The sequence below is a fragment of the Rhamphochromis longiceps genome, linkage group LG16, assembly GCF_057381845.1.
Source record: "Rhamphochromis longiceps isolate RC_006_pf linkage group LG16, R_longiceps_female_GT1.1, whole genome shotgun sequence".
In the NCBI taxonomy this organism is placed as follows: domain Eukaryota; kingdom Metazoa; phylum Chordata; class Actinopteri; order Cichliformes; family Cichlidae; genus Rhamphochromis; species Rhamphochromis longiceps.
In genome coordinates this window covers 9,616,317-9,631,543 of record NC_140572.1, presented here as the reverse complement: position 1 = coordinate 9,631,543, position 15,227 = coordinate 9,616,317, and the positions used below count along the sequence as shown (strand labels likewise).

Below are 15,227 nucleotides of genomic sequence, written 5' to 3'. Positions count from 1 at the left end.
GTGAACGAGACATCGATTCACTGATCCACACTACCAGGCTATACAGCAATGACATTGGAATGTCGTTCGGACTGGAGAAGTGTAGCCGGATGGTAACAAAGAGAGGGAAGGTAGTCAGAACTGAGGGGATTGAACTACCAGAAGGCAACATTGCAGACATAGAGGACAGTTACAAGTACTTGGGGATCCCGCAGGCAAATGGGAACCATGAAGAGGCCGCTAGAAAAGCTGCAACCACCAAGTACCTGCAGAGGGTCAGGCAAGTCCTGAGGAGTCAGCTGAATGGTAAGAACAAGATCCGGGCCATCAACACGTACGCCCTACCCGTGATCAGGTACCCTGCTGGGGTAATAGGCTGGCCAAAGGAGGAGATAGAAGCCACTGACATAAAGACAAGAAAGCTCCTTACCATGCATGGAGGGTTTCACCCCAAGTCCAGCACCCTGAGGCTGTACGCTAAGCGGAAGGAAGGGGGCCGGGGACTGGTGAGTGTCAGCACCACAGTCCAGGATGAGACAACGAACATCTCAGAATACATTGGGAAGATGGCCCCAACTGACCGAGTGCTCAGTGAATACCTCAGGCAGCAGAAACCCAAGAAAGAGGAGGGAGACGAGGAACCATCATGGAAGGACAGGCCCCTGCACGGTATGTACCACCGGCAGATAGAGGAGGTGGCTGATATCCAGAAATCCTACCAGTGGCTGGACAAAGCTGGACTGAAAGACAGCACAGAGGCACTAATCATGGCAGCACAAGAACAAGCTCTGAGCACAAGATCCATAGAGGCTGGGGTCTATCACACCAGGCAAGACCCCAGGTGCAGGCTGTGTAAAGATGCCCCAGAGACAATCCAGCACATAACAGCAGGGTGCAAGATGCTAGCAGGCAAGGCATACATGGAACGCCATAACCAAGTGGCCGGCATAGTGTACAGCAACATCTGTGCCGAGTATAACCTGGAAGTCCCGAGGTCAAAATGGGAGATGCCCCCAAGGGTGGTGGAGAATGACCGAGCTAAGATCCTGTGGGACTTCCAGATACAGACGGACAAAATGGTGGTGGCTAACCAACCGGACATAGTGGTGGTAGACAAACAGAAGAAGACGGCCGTAGTGATCGATGTAGCGGTTCCAAATGACAGCAATATCAGGAATAAGGAACACGAGAAACACGAGAAGCTGGAGAAATACCAAGGGCTCAGAGAAGAGCTCGAGAGGATGTGGAGGGTGAAGGTAACGGTGGTCCCCGTGGTAATCGGAGCACTAGGTGCGGTGACTCCCAAGCTAGGCGAGTGGCTCCAGCAGATCCCGGGAACAACATCGGAGATCTCTGTCCAGAAGAGCGCAGTCCTGGGAACAGCTAAGATACTGCGCAGGACCCTCAAGCTCCCAGGCCTCTGGTAGAGGACCCGAGCTTGAAGGATAAACCGCCCGCAGGGGCGTGCTGGGTGTTTTTTATATTTATTTATATATATATATATATATATATATATATATATATATATATATATATATATATATATATATACATACATACAGTGGGGCAAAAAAGTATTTAGTCAGCCACCGATTGTGCAAGTTCCCCCACTTAAAATGATGACAGAGGTCAGTAATTTGCACCAGAGGTACACTTCAACTGTGAGAGACAGAATGTGAAAAAAAAATCCATGAATTCACATGGTAGGATTTGTAAAGAATTTATTCGTAAATCAGGGTGGAAAATAAGTATTTGGTCACCTCAAACAAGGAAAATCTCTGGCTCTCACAGACCTGTAACGTCTTCTGTAAGAAGCTTTTCTGTCCCCCACTCGTTACCTGTATGAATGGCACCTGTTTGAACTCATCATCTGTATAAAAGACACCTGTCCACAGCCTCAAACAGTCAGACTCCAAACTCCGCCATGGCAAGATCTCATCCCGTGGGGTCAAAATGATCATGAGAACGGTGAGCAAAGATCCCAGAACCACACGGGGGGACCTGGTGAATGACCTGCAGAGAGCTGGGACCAAAGTAACAAAGGTCACCATCAGTAACACACTACAACGGCAGGGAATCAAATCCCGCAGTGCCAGACGTGTTCCGCTGCTGAAGTCAGTGCATGTCCAGGCCCGTCTGAAGTTTGCCAGAGAGCACATGGATGATACAGCAGAGGATTGGGAGAATGTCATGTGGTCAGATGAAACCAAAGTAGAACTTTTTGGTATAAACTCAACTCGTCGTGTTTGGAGGAAGAAGAATACTGAGTTGCATCCCAAGAACACCATACCTACTGTGAAGCATGGGGGTGGAAACATCATGCTATGGGGCTGTTTTTCTGCCAAGGGGACAGGACGACTGATCCGTGTTAAGGACAGAATGAATGGGGCCATGTATCGTGAGATTTTGAGCCAAAACCTCCTTCCATCAGTGAGAACTTTGAAGATGAAACGAGGCTGGGTCTTCCAACATGACAATGATCCAAAACACACCGCCCGGGCAACAAAGGAGTGGTTCCGTAAGAAGCATTTGAAAGTCCTGGAGTGGCCTAGCCAGTCTCCAGACCTCAACCCCATAGAAAATCTGTGGCGGGAGTTGAAAGTCCGTGTTGCTCGGCGACAGCCCCAAAACATCACTGCTCTCGAGAAGATCTGCATGGAGGAATGGGCCAAAATACCAGCTACTGTGTGTGCAAACCTGGTAAAGACCTATAGTAAATGTTTGACCTCTGTTATTGCCAACAAAGGTTATGTTACAAAGTATTGAGTTGTGTTTTTGTTATTGACCAAATACTTATTTTCCACCCTGATTTACGAATAAATTCTTTACAAATCCTACCATGTGGATTCATGGATTTTTTTTTTCACATTCTGTCTCTCACAGTTGAAGTGTACCTCTGGTGCAACTTACTGACCTCTGTCATCATTTTAGGTGGGGGAACTTGCACAATCGGTGGCTGACTAAATACTTTTTTGCCCCACTGTGTGTATATATATATATATATATATATATATATATATATATATATATATATATATATATATATATATATATAGAGAGAGAGAGAGAGAGAGAGGTAGCAATTGATTAACTAAATTAACTAAATTATTTTTTGCGCTTACAACCCACAATAGTAAAAGATAACCTGTGACAAAAAAGGAGGAAAAATGTGAAACGCAGGCATAGGAACTGCTTAGACTTCAAACATTACCAGCAACAGTTTAACAAATTGTTTATCTTTGTTTTATGACCATTATGTTTTTCGTCTTGTTGTCAGTAGAAGGACAGAGATCAACGTTTATATAAATGTTGATCTCTGTCCTTCTATCTTGCATGTCAAATCAGAGATAAGAAACTCTTTTATCTAACTCACATTACAATGAAATCCCATACATTTGATAATGGTGCAGTAATACCAGTGTTGTTAAACCTGACACAACAACATCTTGATGTGTTTAAAAATTTCATTCACTTTGAGTCCATATATGATTGGATTTAAAAGAGGATGGAATAAAATTGACTGAAACGTCAATGTCAAGCGTACAGTGTTTGATAGATCAGATTCCAGTCTAACTATAATTATATCAAAGAAAATAAAACAGGAAAAGTTGATTAACACCAGCAAGTGGGGTAAACATGTCTTTAGAGCTTTTCTCCTTGTTTCTCTGCAACAACTGTAAGATATTCTTAGAATTCTGATATATGAAAAAAGTATGAAAAGCATTGGTAGAAAGGCAACATTTATCAGCATGACCACACCATATACAGATATTACAACCGAGGGCACACACTGAAGCCTGTAAAATGAATTGTTACAAAAAATTCCTGTTAGAGTAAAACTACAGAGTTTTACATTCGAATACAGCACAAATGACACTGCAATCTCAAAAGCAGGTATAAGCCAAACTAAAATCACACATACATAAATAGTTATTCTATTCATAATAACTGGATATTGCAGGGGTTTGCATATAGACACATACCTGTCATATGCCATTGCTGCCAACAGTAAAAACTCTGACCCAGCTGAGGTGTAATATGAGAATCCTTGGAAGAGACAGAGTGGATACGATATAGTCTGTTTTTCAGACAAAACATCAGATAAGAGCTTTGGATAGATAATCATGCTGTAAAGAACAGAGTTGATTAACAAAGCTGCAATAAAAATATACATTGGCTCATGAAGGTTTTTGCAAGTCCAAATAAGGTACACTATAGTGGAATTAAAGCAGAGTATCAGAATATATAATGTGAATATAATCACAAAATAAAGATATCTGTATTTGTGCAATTCTGCAAACCCACCAAGAGTTAACAATGTTACATTTAATTCAACATCCATTAAATAAACAATGCTTTAAAGTACTGTAGTAATATATTTCCCGCACTGAACTAAGAAGGTAAGTAATTGTCTCTGTTTTGTGGCTTTGTTTTATCAGAAAACCTTCCATCCTCTATGGGACTCATTAAGTTCTCTACTAACATGTAAACAACTTCAGGGAATCAGACGAATTGATGTTTATAGCCCTATGCACTTCATTGTGTTTGCCCATCAATTTTTTTTAAACCCCTGGAACTAGTATAGGCTTAGTATAAAAGCAAAAAAGCCACGGAAACCACGGAAACCACTACTGCCTTCACACTACATTTTCTCAAGTCTCAAGGTTATCACGTTCATTCATCCTCATGTTGTTAACACTTGATATAGCTATATCTATCACTACAGTCATCTCCCTCTGCTTGTCCACCACTATTGCGTCTGGTTGGATAGATATCACCAGTTTGTCTGTCTATATCAGGAAGCCCCAGACTTAGCTTGGTCATTTTCAGCTACCTTGGGTGATGACCTCTGGACTTCAAGGACATATGCTGCACAAATGTTAATTGATATACTTCTGGCCACCTGGTTATGGTGTTCTACTGTATGTGTGTTCTGCTTGCTAGCATCTTGCACTGTACTCTTATGTGCTAGAGTGTTTCAGAGGCATCTTTGCACAGTCTGCACCAGGGGTTTTACCCGTTGTGGTAGAACTAAGTGTTTATGGATCTTATGCTTAGAGCTTGTTCCTGTGCTGCCATGATTCATACCTCAGTGTTTTGTCTTTCAGCCCAGCCACTGATAGGAGTTCTGGACGTCAGCCATGTCTTCTATCTGCCGGTGGTACATACTGTGCAGGGATCTGTCCTCCCATGATTGTTCGTCTCCTTGCTCCTTGTGGCAGGATGAATGTTATCCCTCGGTCCAACCCACTTTCAGCCTGGCCCATTAGGGGGCGCTGGTATAAATAGTGGCCATTTGAGTGTCTCTGCATTGCTTGCCTGTGATTTCCTTTTTGGTCACCTGACTTCCTCGGTGTGGTAGAGATCGTTTGTGGGTTACTCCTCTAAAGTCTCCATCGCGGCTGGTCGTAGCTATAGAAGCCTCCTCTGAGCTATTCTGCTTACATTCTATGACCCGGCTTACTTGGAAGTGTGGACCTTAGTTTTGCGCCAAGCTACGCGAACTGAAGTGCTGCTGTTTTGCCTTGCTGTGCTTTTACCGTCTGTTCCCGTTGTGAGAATTCTTTCCCTGCTGCTGTCGGCTTTTACAGTGGACGTCGGCGTGGACAACGGCTATATGCATGCCGGTTATCGGAGTCAGCTGGCGTGCATATTGATCGACTGTTAACTTTTCGTCGTGTGGACGGCAAGTTGGAGCAGTACGGCGATTCCGTTTGCTCCAGATTTTAGAGTTTTATCCAGATTGTATGTTGTTTTATTGCTTTTGATTTGTAGTTTGGATTTTTGTTACACCACTGGTGGGAGGCCCTTTTTCTAGCTGTAGATCACCAGTGTGGTCTTGCAGTTGGGTTATCCCCCGGTGCTACACATTAGTTTGTTGTAATATATTAAAATTTTCTTTGTTTTTTTTATTCAGATGCGGAGTGCCGACGTGGAGGAGACTAGGGTGCCTTGGTGGTGGGATCCCTTGAGTGTACACACCTGCCTTGTTTAGTTTATTAGTGTGAGTGTGTGTGATAGTCTGTTGCACTTGTGTTTTGGGTGTGTTTTCTTTCTTTAGTTTGTGTGTGGCATCCCTGCCCCTCCACTGGTAAGCCTCAGCTCTGAATACCTTTTTAAGCATATTTGTACTTGAATATTTATGATTGTGCTTTTATATGGTGTTTTAAATAATTATTAATAAATTGTGAATTTGTTGATCATTGAACCTCGTCTCTGGATTGAGTATAGCGAACCTAAGTGCCTTTTTGGTGATTTAGTGTTACTTTCAGTATTCTCTGGGTGAAATTCCCAGGGTGGCGTTGTCTTTTTAAAACTGCAAAGAGTATTTACTTTATATCCCAACCTCGTCTCGCCACATCCTCTTCTCTCTCAGGTTTCTGCAGGTGTTGATTGCCCAGGTATTGTTCTTCTCATTCAGCTCCTTACAACTTGCCTTAATCTTTGCAAATATTTGGTTGTTGCAGATTTCCTCATGGCCTCTTTAACCCTCTCAGGCTCAAATTAAGTTTTAGTTACAAGAAAAATCTGATATTTGGAGAAAATTATCATATGGGGTAGTACAATAGAATCCTGACTTTTTTTTAAGTGAGACCTTCACATGCAAGGAGTTCTGGGATGTTGCGGATTTACAACATTGGCCCGGTGTGGTAAATTGACACTGAAGACTGAATATGATATGAACATTAACTTTATTTGTATACAACTTTTCAAAACAATGTAACAAAGTGCTTTTCAGTAACAGAACAACAACAAAAACAATATGGGATCCAAATCCAAAATCTCAAATCCTCATTGAGTAGGCCATGTTGGCATGTCACTTTGTGGTGTGGTACTCCAAGAAACAGTTTTTGTCTTTCGTAAAGCATAGAAGTACTTTGCACTTCAGGCAGGCCATTTGCATGTAGCCATTCTTGCACAGTCTGCAACATCCACGTTTCTCAGCATGAATGGGAAAATGATTGCATCGGTCGAGTCTGACGTCAACCGTTGGTGCAACGATCCGCTGAAGTGGAGGTGGAGATGGGGCAGCTTGATGAGATGTTGGATCATCTTCCAATGACGGTCGTCCTCTTTTCCTGCTGTTCAAGTCACAAACATGTCTGCTAAGTCTATTCCTCCCATGTTGTGGTTGTACACCTTGACAATGTGGGGTATTCCTTGTTCTCTTTCGACCACCTTCTGCATCTCTCAACAGCTTCAGGGCCAATGAAGGATGATGCCAGTAAAACTGCCTTGTTATCATACCACTTCACAATGGACATCCCACTTGTCTTTTCATATTCCACTTCATACGCACCACGCCCATCCTTTGAGAGTTCCTTGTCACTTTTGGGGTACATCCACAGAGACGGTTACGATTGATGGTAGCAACTGTTAGAATTACCATTTTCTTCAGTTCCACAATGAGTTCAGGGGACGTGAACCAGTTGTCGAAGAAGCACTTGTAGTTTAGACCTTTTGGAACTTCTGACACGAGACGAAGCACAACTTCTCCGGCAACACCAAGTCCACGCTCATTGGTCACAGTGCCTTTTCCAGTGTATACTTCAACATCATAGACTAGTCCAGTGACACCTGCACGAGTGAAGACCTTGATTCCCCATTTTTGCGGCTTGTTCTTGATATAGTGTTTCATTCCAATCTTTCCTTTGAAGGGGATCATCTGCTCATCAATGGAGTGGTTCTCTTCTGGTTCAACCTTGAAATAGTTGGCACGGACTTTCTCGAGTACTGGTCGTACCCAGTGTTGGGGAGTAACGGAATACATGTACCGCCGTTACACATTTAAAATACAAAATATGAGTAACTGTATTCCGTTACAGTTACCGTTTAAAAGTGGTATTTAGAATACGGTTACTGTGTTGAAATAAATGGATTACACAGCGGTATTTTCCTGCTTCATATTGTCACGGGTCAGGACTGTTTGGGTTTTGTTTGACAGCTATGTTCTGTTTTTCCAGGCGGCAGCGTTACGGTTGCCGTGGTTACAGGGTGACGCGCGCTCTCTCTGCGACTGTGTGTTTCCTGGGTGAGAGAGCGCTTTTTTGTTGTTGTTGTTGTGCTAAGCTAAAAGGTAGAGTGTTACAGGCATAGCCCTAAAGAATGTAGCCTCATGGGCAGTGTAGTCCGTGCTGCAGGGAGAATGGACTGCCATACCCGTTATGTGTCTGTGAGCGCGAGGAGGGAGAAAAAGGAGAGTGGAAAAGTACGAGTTGTCTTTGAGCAGAAACGGGAGCTGGAAGCATGTAAATATAATAATAACCACTGCAGCCAAGAAGAGTGCCTGACGAGCCCAGTTGTAAGTAAGCTATTAAGACTCGACTGTACGCTGTGTTCGTGTTTTCCTCCAAAACAATAAGTTCTGTTGGAGCAGCCTTTCAACGCCTCTCTCTGTCTCTCGCCAGCAAACTTGACCCAGACAACAAAGTAAATCTATTTTTCGGCTACGAGCCCGACAGGGAACCCGAAGTATTAGCCAGAAGTCCCTTTACTATGGTTCGGAGCCGCGGACCTTCAGTAATAGTAATAAATCACATTCATGTAGTTGTAAAAAGCATGATAATATATTAACCCTTTACAGCCGATCAGAGCGGGCACGCTCTGTTTTGCGTAACTATTTTTAAATCCCAGTAGCACTGCAACCATGTAAGCTAGCGCAAAAAAATTTTTTGCATATGAAACCGGAGGAGTTGTACTTACATCTTATGCCATCAGCTTGTCCTAGGTCACACGGTTTCCTTCCACATAAAGCTTTGCAAAAACTGCATAAAAAGCGCTTGCAGGAACAAAAACATAATATTCCAGAAACACGCCGATCAGCTGTTCATAACACTTCCTACATTGGAATAGACGTCAGCGCGAACTTTTGCATTTCCGCCATTACCTGCCCGAAACCGGAAGTGACGTCATTTTCGCGGAAATGTAGTCTTTTTTACTAATAATAATAATAATAATAATAATGGATACTTTATTGATCCCCATGGGGAAATTACTTGTTTTTCTCTGCATTTGACCCATTCACTCAGTGAAGCAGTGGGCAGCCCACTAAGCAGGCGCCCGGGGAGCAGTGTGTAGGGACGGTACCTTGCTCAGGGGTACCTCAGGGTAGCCGTTAAGTGGATTCGAACCGCCGACCTTCCGATCATGGGGCGACCACTTTACCTACTGAGCCTTAGCCTATCAGGGCCTTAGGGCCTATACTCGTCTTTTTAAAAGTTATCTTTGACTTTATGACTTTCTGTGTCGTTTCTGGGATGCTTAGAACTCATATTGCACTGCTGGAAATAGTTTATTTTGATGCATATGCTGCTTTTTTTGCAAATTTGCAGTATAATATTTATTTTCGTTTTTCCTGCAGTGTATAAAAATTGGTGTATTTTAAAAATAAAACTATGAAGACACTCAAAATAAATTTCCTGTGGTGGGAAACTATTTTGTGCAACTTTTTTGTATTTACAGTTTTGAGGGATAAGCCTCTTAAATTTCTCTAACTACAAATATATGTTAAAAAAGCAAAAACGATTTTCAATTTTTTTGTAGTTTATTGCACTTTTTGCAATTTATGTAATTACTATGCACTTAATGACTACATATTATTAAATTCTGGGCTATAATGGTTGTATTGATGTATAGCAACTTGAAATGCTCCCAAAAATGGCTCCACAGCAGGTAAAAATATAATATAAGCTCTGGTGGACTTGGTTCTATGGTAGGTCTTAAAGGGTTAAGTAATCCAAAGTATTCAGAATACGTTACTCTCATTGAGTAACGTAACGGAATACATTACAAAATACATTTTGGGGCATGTATTCTGTAGTGGAATACATTTTTTTTCCTCAGATATTTTTATTAAATTTTCTGCATCCATTTTTACAAAAGACAAATTGAACAATATGCGTTTTCTTTTTGAAGAACATAAAACAATATGAAACATACACTCCCACCTCATAATTATAGGAGTATCAGTAGGTGTACAAAAAGAAAAAAGAAAGGATCCAATCTAATAATACGAATAGTAAACCCTGGAGTACAAGATAGCAGTTCCTGAGTGTACAAGAGAGATGTGGAGAGTTTCAGAACCCACACCCCCACACAGACACAGAAAAAACAAACAAACCAAAAAACAAAAAACAAAAAAAAACATAATGAGTGGTCAGCTTAATTGTAGAGATAAGTCAAATCTGTAAGAGAAAAGAAATATGTATAAAGTAGGTAAATAAATGCCATCATAAAGCGCAGGCACAATAGAGTCCGTATAGTTAAACGTAAGATAAAATAAAATAGAATAAAGTCTGAGCTGGCTAATTGGGAGTGTTGTGGGACCGCAAAGTCTGAACATGGTCAAAAAAGGGTTGCCAGATCTTAAGAAATTTGGCCATAGACCCACGCAGGGTGAATTTAATCTTTTCGAATTTGCTAAAATGCAAAGCATCTCTGATCCAGATTTCCCAGGATGGGGGAGAAGGGGACTTCCAACATAACAATATTCTGCGTCTTGCCAATAAGGTGAGAAATGCTACCAGATCCGCTTGGGGTGTCGGCAAGACAACTGTATCAGGAAGAACCCCAAACAAAGCAGTTAAGGGCACAGGTTGGAGGGTTAGCTGGATGATCTTTGATAAAGTCAGAAAAATATTAATCAAGTATTGTTTGAGGGATGGGCATGACCAAAACATATGTATTAGAGAGGCAGGTGTTTGATGACAATGGTCGCAATCAGGGCTAAGGTTGAGGTATATTTGAGCTAGTCTGGCTTTAGTCCAGTGTATGCGGTGCAAAATCTTACATTGAATCAACCCGTGTTTGGCACATAATGAGGAGCCATGGACCTGGTAAAGAATTTTATCCCAAAAGTCATTCTGAATCACACATCCCAAATCCTGCTCCCATGCCATTTTAATAGCCAAGGTTGAGGAGTTGCCAAAGGAACATATTCTCCCATACAGACAAGAGATTTCTCCTTAACCCTGATGCACCCGCCAGGGGGAGAGCGGCGGGGTCGGGGGATGCGGGTCCCCCGCGGAGGGAGGGAGGGAGGAGGTTGGGGTCGCGAGATCCCCCGAGGGGATGGGATGGGATGGGATGGGAGGGCGGGGTCGGGGGATGCGGGTCCCCCGCGGAGGGAGGGAGGAGGTTGGGGTCGCGAGATCCCCCCCCGAGGGGATGGGATGGGGATGGGATGGGATTGGAGAGAGAGAGAGAGAGAGAGAGAGAGAGAGAGAGCGAGAGAGAGAGAGAGAGAGACGTGAGAGAGAGAGAGAGACGTGAGTTTGACAGAGACCACACGTGCAAGCGTGGACGATAAAGTCTTGTAAAAAGGTGGTCGAGAAACACCCCGGCGGAAGCACAGCGCGTCGCGCGGCGAGATGATAAGAGCGTGGATGGCGGGTACTAAGCGTGTCGGGGTTACAGGTTACAGAGGTTACAAAGGCAGTGTCCGGGCGCGTGCTGTACAACAGCAACAACAACAACAACAACGGCGACAAGGTGCCAACGAGAAAGAAGAAGACGAAGAAGAAGACAATGTCACGCACTAGACCGTGGGAGCCAAAGAGCACTAAGGTCGGTACAGGCGGATCGCAATCGCCAGCGGTGTCCTCCTCCTCCTCCTCCTCCCGCTCACCATCACCGTCGCCATCGCCATCGCATTTGGCGTACGCTGCGTGGTCGGCTCCGGTGGCTCCGTTGTTGCGACCGGCCACGTTTCGCTATCGAGGGCTAGGGGTCGAGGAAGACCAAGAGCAGCGGCGGCGGCGGCAGCAGCAGCAGCAGCAGCAGCAGCTACAGGAGAACTTGGAGGAGGACGAGAGCGAGGAAGAGGAGCAAGAGGCCGAGGGGGACGACAACGACGACCCGACGGCCCGAACGCTCGCAGACGACGAGGAGGAGAGCCACTCGGAGGATCAGGAGGACGAAAACGATGGGGTGGCAGACCATAGGTATTTCGGGGAAGAGGATCGCGGTTACGAAATGGCGTCGCAACTCTGCCAGGATGGCGGCTCGCAAGGCGAGTCGAACCGCCGAGAGGGAGAAGAAGAAGAAGAAGAAGCAGGCGCCGACCCACCGGGGCGGGGGACTCGGGAGATTTGGCAAGAGGACGACGCCGGCCGCGCTGCAGGTGGCGTTCATGATCCTGGGCGCGATCGCGGCCGCGGCGCTGTCGGTGAAACTCGCGACGCGGATGTAGCCGACGATTACGACTATGACGATGACGAAGAAGACAAAGACTATGAAGAAGAAGAAGAAGAAGAAGACGTCCTCGCCGATGATGATGATGATGATGATGAAGAAGAAGAAGAAGAAGAAAAAGAAGAAGACAAAGACTATGAAGAAGAAGAAAAAGAAGAAGAAGAAGAAGAAGACAAAGACTATGAAGAAGAAGAAGAAGAAAAAGAAGACGTCCTCGCCAATGATGATGATGATGAAGAAGAAGAAGAAGAAGAAGAAGAAGACGTCCTCGCCGATGATGATGATGATGATGAAGAAGAAGAAGAAGAAGAAGACGTCCTCGCTGATGATTATAACGATGACGATGAAGAAGACAAAGACTATGAAGAAGAAGAAGAAGAATTAGAAGAAGAAGAATTAGAATTAGAAGAAGAAGAAGAAGACGACGACCTCGACCCGCCGGGACGAGGCCCCACCGAAGAGGCCGTGGCGGCGGCGCGACACGAGGCCTCCGCGTTCATGGCCTACTTCCCGCCGGAGATAGAGGACTCGGTGATCGCCATGACCAACCTGGAAGCGGGCAGGCGCAGGCCCGCCATCGACGGATGGAAGCCCATGGGCCGCGGTCTCTCTCTCTCTCTCTCTCTCTCTCTCTCCATCTCTCTCTCTCTCTCTCTCTCCATCTCTCTCTCTCTCTCTCTCTCTCCATCCCCATCTCCATCTCTCTCTCTCTCTCTCTCTCTCCATCTCCATCCCCATCTCCATCTCTCTCGCTCTCTCTCTCTCTCTCTCTCTCTCCATCCATCAGGACGGTGTCCGTTCAGACAGTACATGCCCAGCAAGCCGGCCAGGTACGGGATCAAGATATGGGTGGCGTGCGACGTGCGTTCCAGCTACGCGTGGAAGATGCAAGTCTACACCGGCAAGCCCGACAAGCGCGGCCCTCCCGAAAAGCACCTGGCCACTCGAGTGGTCATGGACCTCACCGAGGGACTGACTCCGGGACGCAACGTCACGTGCGACAACTTTTTCACCTCGCGCGAGCTCGCCGACAGGCTCTATCGCGAGAGAGGCCACACCGTGCTGGGCACTCTGCGGTCGAACAGACCCGAGATCCCCAGAGAGCTGTGCTGCGTCAAGGGCAGGGCCGTGGGCTCCGTGGAATCCGTGGTACTCGGCGGCTCCGCGGGACGAGGGGGAGGAAGAGGAGGACGACGAGAAGGAGGAGGAGGAAGAGGACGGGAAGGAGGAGGAGGAGGAGGGCCCGACACGATCATCCTCTCCTACGTGGCCAAGAAGAACAAGAACGTGCTGCTCCTCACCACAGCTCCTCGTTACCACCATCGCTCCGGCCCCGAGCCCCGGCCTAGCCGCCGCATCAGCAACAGCAGCGGCAGCGGCAGCAACAGAAGCGGCGCGAAACCGCCCTTGGTGCTGCATTACAACCGCACCAAGGGAGGAGTGGACAACCTGGACAAGGTTGTGAGCACGTACAGCTGCAGGAGAAAGACCCGCAGGTGGCCCGTGGCCCTTTTCCACAACATGGTCGACGTGGCGGTCTACAACGCGTTCGTGCTGTGGAGGGAAATTCACCCCGACTGGATGCCGGGCAAGCTCAACAGACGACGGCTCTTCCTCGAGCGACTGGGCAAAGCGCTCGCGCGCCCCATGCTCGAAGCCAGGGCGGCTTTAGCGCGAGGACCGGGAGGAGGAGGAGGAGGAGGACCAGGAGGAGGAGGAGGAGGAGGCAGAGTCGCGGCCCGAGGCGCTACCGCCGAGGCAGCCTCTAACAACGCTACGCCACACGACTCCTCTCCGGTCAAGAGGAGAAGGTGCCGCGTGTGTCCCAGGAGCAAAGACGTCAAGACCAAGATCCTGTGCCGCGAGTGCCGAGCGCACGTGTGTACAAACTGCGCCGTCACGTACTGTCCCAACTGCGCCGCTTCTTCTTCTTCCCGTGCCGCCGCTCCCCGGACGCCACGACGCCGTGATAACACAAGCGCCCCAACGGTGGTCCCCTAGCGACCCCCCCCACCCCACCCCACCCTATCATCATCATCATCATCATCCTGATCATCATCATCATCCTCATCATCATCATAACACAATATATGCCCCCCGGGGGGGTCCTAGCGACCCCAAACCTATCATCATCATCATCATCATCATCACATATGCCCCCCCGGGGGGGGGTCCTAGTGACCCCAAACCTATCATCATCATCATCATCATCATCATCATCTTCACCACATATGCCCCCCCGGGGGGGTCCTAGCGACCCCAAACCTATCATCATCATCATCATCACCATCACCATCACCATCATCATCACATATGCCCCGAGGGGGTCCTAGCGACCCCCCACCCTAATCATCATAAAACACACATATCCCCCCCCCCCCCCCAGGGGGTTACCAAGACCCCCCATCGCCACCACCACCATCATCAGGATCATCATCATCATCAATACCATCCTAATAACAACACACACACACACACACACACTCATCATCATCATCATCACACACACACACACACACACACACACACACACACACACACACACACACACACTCATCATCATCATCATCAATACCATCCTAATAACAACACACACACACACACACACCTTGGGGGGTCACCACGACCCACGCCCCGAGAACAGGTGGGTGCACAAGGGTTAACAAAACTCCGGATTTGTAAGTAGCGAAAAAAGTGACTTTTTGGAAGGCCAAATTTCAATGAGAGCTGTTCAAAGGAGGCAAATGTATTCTGAATATACAGATCAGAAAAAGACCTGATACCCAAGGAGGCCCACAAATAAAAAGCACCATCAACTAACGAAGGCTGAAAAGAGGGATTTTTCAAAATGAGTGACTCAAGGGAAAAAAAGGTAAACTTAAAATAACGACAAACTTGATACCATATTTTCAAGGTAACTTTGACAATAGAGTTATTATAAAAACCTGCACTCGAAGGCTGCTTTTGGGCATAAATCAGGGCCGGTAAAGAAGATAAGGCACAAGAAGAAATCTCCAAGCTCAGCCACGCCGGGGCATTATTCATGTCCCCCTCAC

At 46.2% G+C, this 15,227-nt stretch overlaps 1 protein-coding gene and 1 long non-coding RNA gene across 2 annotated transcripts; one reads left to right on the top strand and one right to left on the bottom strand.

The window, feature by feature from the left end:
• Positions 1-3,403: 3,403 nt before the first annotated feature.
• On the bottom strand, positions 3,404-4,321 carry LOC146650611 (olfactory receptor 6N2-like). The gene has a single exon (XM_085383502.1). It carries the CDS (start codon positions 4,319-4,321, stop codon positions 3,404-3,406), a length of 918 nt encoding a protein of 305 aa, XP_085239628.1.
• A 991-nt stretch (positions 4,322-5,312) lies between these two features.
• On the top strand, positions 5,313-6,187 carry LOC146650610 (uncharacterized). The gene is made up of 2 exons (XR_014907950.1): positions 5,313-5,724; positions 5,897-6,187. It is a non-coding gene; the product is annotated as an uncharacterized LOC146650610 (long non-coding RNA).
• The last annotated feature ends 9,040 nt before the right edge of the window (positions 6,188-15,227 follow it).